The 5760-nt window shown below is 31.8% G+C and overlaps 1 protein-coding gene across 1 annotated transcript; it reads left to right on the forward strand.

Moving 5' to 3' along the window:
• The first annotated feature begins 3900 nt into the window (after positions 1–3900).
• Positions 3901–5554, forward strand: LOC132633502 (protein BIG GRAIN 1-like A). Its single transcript, XM_060349970.1, has one exon. The coding sequence runs from the start codon at positions 4258–4260 to the stop codon at positions 5380–5382; it is 1125 nt and encodes a 374-aa protein (XP_060205953.1). The 5' UTR covers positions 3901–4257; the 3' UTR covers positions 5383–5554.
• Positions 5555–5760: the final 206 nt, after the last annotated feature.

Raw genomic sequence — 5760 nt, forward strand, 5'->3', positions numbered from 1 at the left:
TTTAGTTCGTGAAAGAATACTTTATTTCCAAGTGATTCAAAGTTCGACTTGGGCAATGATTCTTTGTTAGCAAGTTCAACGATTAATCTTTTTTTGTTTTAAGGTACACAATTACGTTGTCCGCTTTGTATCCTTTTGCTAACATTTACGCTATTAGGAAATATATAAATTAAATTTGTTCATTATTAATCTTGTAGGCCATCCCACTCTAAAAATAGCTAACCAAATTAAAAGATCAGTCTCAATATATTTAAGAATTTTAATATATAGTCATATTGATCCGTTATTCCATAAAGATTGACAGCCACGAGTGCAATGATTAATTTAGCATTATGTAAATCATGTTAGGACCAAGCGCCCACTTTTGGGGTCTCTTTCTCAATCTAAGACATATCCTTCTGTATACAAATAATAATAATGAACGACTTGGAAGTATGCACTTATGCACATCATTAAGATTTCTACCATCTTTCTGTTATGATGAATCCTTTTTCCGACCTCAAATATTAGTCGTTTTCATAATCGCATCATGAGGTCTCCCAAGTGAACATTATCGAGTCGATGAAATACTATAAACACGGAAAGTCGGTAAATTGGATCAGTAATTTTGGAAAAGGAATTGGCTCTGAGAACTGGGCGTGACTAGTCCAAAAAAAAAAAAGTAAATGAAAAAAACTTGTTTTAGCAAATTAAAATTGTTTTAAATAAATGTTACTTATTACTCCTACTTCTTTTGGATCTATTTTTATTGCTCCAATTAAATGGAGTATTAGTTGAGATGTTTAAGAGATTAATAAAAAGATAATTTGGACAAAACTCTAATATAAAGTAATTAAATGCTTTTATTAATGTGTGCGCAACAACAAAGATATGGACCAGATGGAGTACTATTTAAAGATAATTTTAATGCTAAAAGTTCCCAATTTTTCAATCAACGTTTCTTGAAATTGATTAATTTCAGAAAAAAAAAAAGGAGGCAGCATAGTCAGAAATTAATTATTTTTACATCTAACTCAACTAATTATAAGTCTTAATTCAATTTTAGTCGCATAATTTTGGATGAGTGCAAAATCGTATTAGTATAATAGGCGAGGACAATAAAAAAAAGACTAGAAAATTAAATTAGTGATCTTATGAGTTTAACAGGAAATTTAAATAAAAAGACTCTGAAATATCTTGATTACCTTTTCCTTTTTCTCTTTTCTTAATGTCAAAGATAAAAACTGAGATTATCTTCAATATTTCTATCCTTTTTTTCCCTCTCCCCCCCCCCCCCCCCCCCCGCCCCCACCTTTCAAAACAGTAATTTATTTAACAAAATTTAAAAGGAGGTAGTGTTTGCCTGTTTGGGAAAAAGAAAAAGAAAGATAATATTGGAGATTAAGGTAACATAATTAAAATAGTATGTAGACTGTTATCTCCAAAAGGAATGTCTTGCTTATTATGGCACGCTGCTTCATCTTTAAGTGTCATTTTTTGCACACTATTTTCACACTCACCATTCTTTAATGTATGCTTTATTTATTTATACAACATTTAAATATATTTAAGATATGATAAATAAGAGAAATATATCTTATTTTTTTGGTAATTATGTGAGGATACCCCTTCATTTTAGTTAATTGATTTGCAATTAAAAATTATATATATTTAATAGATTTCTCTACACAGTTATAGAATTTAAGTAAAAAATACGGGGTCGTCAAAATCAGTACGTGATACTGTAGCCCACCCCTAATTATGACTCATTGTAAATGTTATTTTAATTATATATGATTTATTAAAAGAATATAGGCAAAACATTTGCCGAACATCAACAAATAAAACACATGCAAATCTTGCAGTATCATTTTCTTCTATTTAAATTATAATTGGAATAGAAGATCATTTCCTTTCCGTGCAACAAATAAAAAGCAAATATCAATTTTTTTTGGCGAGTCAACTAAAAGACCTATTTTTTATAGGAATAACCGTGTATAGTTCATCCATCATAACTCATAGGATAAATTATTACGAATAAGACATAATACCACTGCACACTAGTCTTTTCTTAGGTACTCGCCTGCAAAATCAATAGATTAATCTACTCTAGCTGGAATTATTGAATCACGTGAATATTTACCTTAATATTTCTATTCTTTTTTCGGTTAGTTACCATATTATACATGTTTGTATCAAGTATCAACATCCTGTAAATAGTAATGAGAGTTTTAGCTTCATAGGGAAAAAATCCCTTCCAAACTGCAAATTGCATTTGCCCAACATTTCGTTCGCATAAAGGAGCTAATGGTTATACTAGTAGTATCTCTTACTAAAATATAACGCTAATCATGCTATAGGAGTATATATTAGTCAAAGAATCACACACTAAAAAATTAAACAATAAATTGGCGAGGAAGGAATCACACCTCTTTCTGTGAGATTGTTATTGTAAGTAAATTTAGCAGCCCAAGAATATTGCGTAGATTAAGAATATCATAAAAAATTAGATTAAATACGTATTTGTTAAGCTGTTTTTTCATCAATGAAGCGCTCCACCTCGACATCAAATGGAACACTTGTCTAATAGTAGGTCTTTCCATAATATGCCTTCTTAGATCTTCAACGGGCTTACTTTACTTCCAATCACACTAATACCATCAATTGATTCAAGCACAAAAAGAAATTTAACTAACGAACGGCTCAAGTAGTGTCCCCTAAGGCGCTATCTTTATTTAACTGGTTTTATAAACCACAATATTCAAATTAATATTTTTTTTTTGGTAAACTGTGAAAAATACCATAACAAACAAAACAAATACAAACTAAAGAGCACCCAACTCCCAGTACCACCTTCTAGGAAGAGTGCACAGGAGAGAAAGGCCTCAAACAAAAACATCAGAATCTATATTACATAGTGCTTGTATGTATCTTTGACACCTATGGGGTCTCCTACTAGTTTGAATAAGGGTTAGCCTCTCTACAAATTAATATTACGCCACAGTTAATAAAAATTCCTATATATATGTCCTTTTCAATATAGTTATTCACCAGTGGGAGTAAGAATGAAAAGTAATATTATTTGGTTGAATCGTGATCTCTTGATATTGAGTTGTTTACTTTCGAGAGTAAATGTTAGAAGAGCTTCCTTCAAATAATGGAAGGTATCAACAAAAGTTAGGAGAAGTAGGAAAATGTAGATAATTTTTATAATATTATAATTTTTAAGAGATTTCGAATTTTGAAATTTAAAAACATTGTAGAGAAAAATACTAATTGAAATACACTGCAAGAGAAAAAGACTATTCAATTAATTTCTCTCGTATCAATTACTACGAATTACTTCTAATCTGGCAAGACAGATTCTGTAGGGCAAGTATTACTATTATTATTATATTGTATTAACTTATTAAGCTAATGTACGTATTGCTCGTAATAAAAAATAAATATGTATTGCCATGTCATCACTGCCAAGTTGGTGTTACACCCTTGTTGGACCACCCCACCATCGTTCTCTCCATCCCCCAACACACCTCATCTTCACTTTCATATTTGTAGTTTCAATCCTCACCTCACCTTTTATATTATTTATCTAAATTATATATAAATGCTTTTAAGATGATGTTTTTTGCTTACGTGTCAAATACAATAAAATAAATAAGAAATCCATGTTTTTCTGGAAAAACATTTTTGATTTTTTTTTTGTTTTGTGGAAAACGTTTTCCTTCCTACCAAACACACCCTAAGTCAATGTACGTATTCCTCGTGAAGAAATGAATCCGTATTGCCATGTCATCAGTGCCAAGTTGGCATTGCGTCCTCATTGGACCACCCCACCCCATACTCCACCCCCCCCACCTTCAAGTTTTGATACTATCATATAAAGGCCAAAGTGGAACAGAACGCAGAATAAAAACACACACACACACAGTGTTCTCTATCTCTTCTCTTCTCTTCTTTTTTGTTTCTCTCTTATTATTGTCTCTCTCTCTCTCTTCCTCAGGCGTGTCATCCAAATTACAGTCTCTCATCATCAATATCCATAATTCTTTGTCTCCATTGTTCCCTGTTACACTCATTTTCTCTTATCACTCTTCAATATTTTTGTGTGTATGATTATCAATGGCATGAATTCTCTGTTTTCCATCAGCTTTTGACTCTTCTTAAACAGACAATAAAGACATTCCTTTAATCATTTTTCACCCCACTCCTTCATTTTACTCTCTTTTTCTTCCTGTTGCTCTGTTTTCGTCGTCTTCTTCTATAAAAATAGTACATATGGATAGATATAACTATCAAAAAGAGAGAGAAATCTCACATTCTTCAAACCCATCATTCTCCTCTACACTTCTTGACGCAATTTACCGTTCAATTGATCAAGGAGAAGAAGAAATTGTTCATTACAAAGAAACAATGCGCAAGAAACACAGTACCAACAACATGGAGAATTTCCAAAAAGCTTGTATGATTGAGAAATGGATGGAACATAAAGTGAGTGAAAAAGTTGTTCGAAGAAACTCTCTTGCAGATATCGAAAGGAAATCAAGAAATTTGATGAATTCAAGCTCGAGTTCTTCAGATTCTAGTTATTCAGAAACCGAAGCTGTTTATAATAACGGAGTTATTTCATCTAGGTCTTCTTCTTGTTATGGTTTGAATAGGCCTAAACCAATTAGAACTTCCATTTCAGCTCCGAACCCTGAAAAAATCACCAAAAACCAAGCTAAATCACTCAATAGTTATGCCGATTTTGTTCCTAAAACCAAAAATGAAACAGGGTTTGTGAAAACAAAATCAAAAGCTTTGAAGATTTACGGAGATTTAAAGAAAGTGAAGCAACCAATATCACCAGGTGGTCGATTAGCAAGTTTTTTAAACTCAATTTTCACTACAAATGCGAAAAAACCAAAAGTTTCATCAAATTCAGCAAATGCATCTACTTGTTCTTCTGCTTCTTCATTTTCCAGGTCATGTTTAAGTAAAAGCACTCCAAAATCTAACGGAACTAAACGTTCCGTTAGATTTTATCCAGTCAGTGTAATTGTAGACGAAGATTGTCAACCATGTGGACACAAAAATATATACGAGGAACAAAACCCCAACAATATCAGAAACGCCATTAATGAAGAGCTTAAATTCCATGCTATGGAGAACAATCGTCGAGTTGATCAAGCTGCTAAGGATTTGTTGAGGAATTATCAGAGAAATTCACAAATCAAGAAAATGGAGATTTTTGATGATGAAGATGATGATGTGGCAAGTTGTGCTAGTTCAGATTTATTTGAACTTGATAATCTTTCTGCAATTGGAATTGATAGTAATAGGTATCGTGAAGAATTACCGGTTTATGAAACTACTCATCTTGGTACTAATCGTGCTATTGTTAATGGTTTGATTTTGTAATTCCTTAATAATAAATTTGGAAGAAAAAAAAAAAAAAAGGAGGAAAAAACTGTTAGTAGAGGTTGTATTATTGTTAACTAATGTAATTTATGTAATTGGTTTGATTGGGGGTTTACATTGAGAGAAATGAAATTTCTCCTCGAAATTAATTCTAATATCTACCTTGTGTAAATGTTTTCTTAGTTCTTACCTCTTTTCCATTTGTTACTTCTGGTTTACCAATTTGCCAAGGAGATTAATAAAATAGAGGTAACCTTATCACTTGTGCATAGGCCTAGGCATTGAGTTCGATTGAATTACTACAATATCGAACTGAGCCAAAACTTGACCGAGCTTAGTACTGTATCAAGCCGAATTCAATCAAGTGTTGTTAAAGTA

This window comes from Lycium barbarum, chromosome 3 (assembly GCF_019175385.1).
Source record: "Lycium barbarum isolate Lr01 chromosome 3, ASM1917538v2, whole genome shotgun sequence".
In the NCBI taxonomy this organism is placed as follows: domain Eukaryota; kingdom Viridiplantae; phylum Streptophyta; class Magnoliopsida; order Solanales; family Solanaceae; genus Lycium; species Lycium barbarum.

Coding starts and splice junctions, on each gene's coding strand:
- LOC132633502 (XM_060349970.1), top strand. CDS start 4,258: ATGGATAGATATAACTATCAAAAAGAGAGAGAAATCTCACATTCTTCA.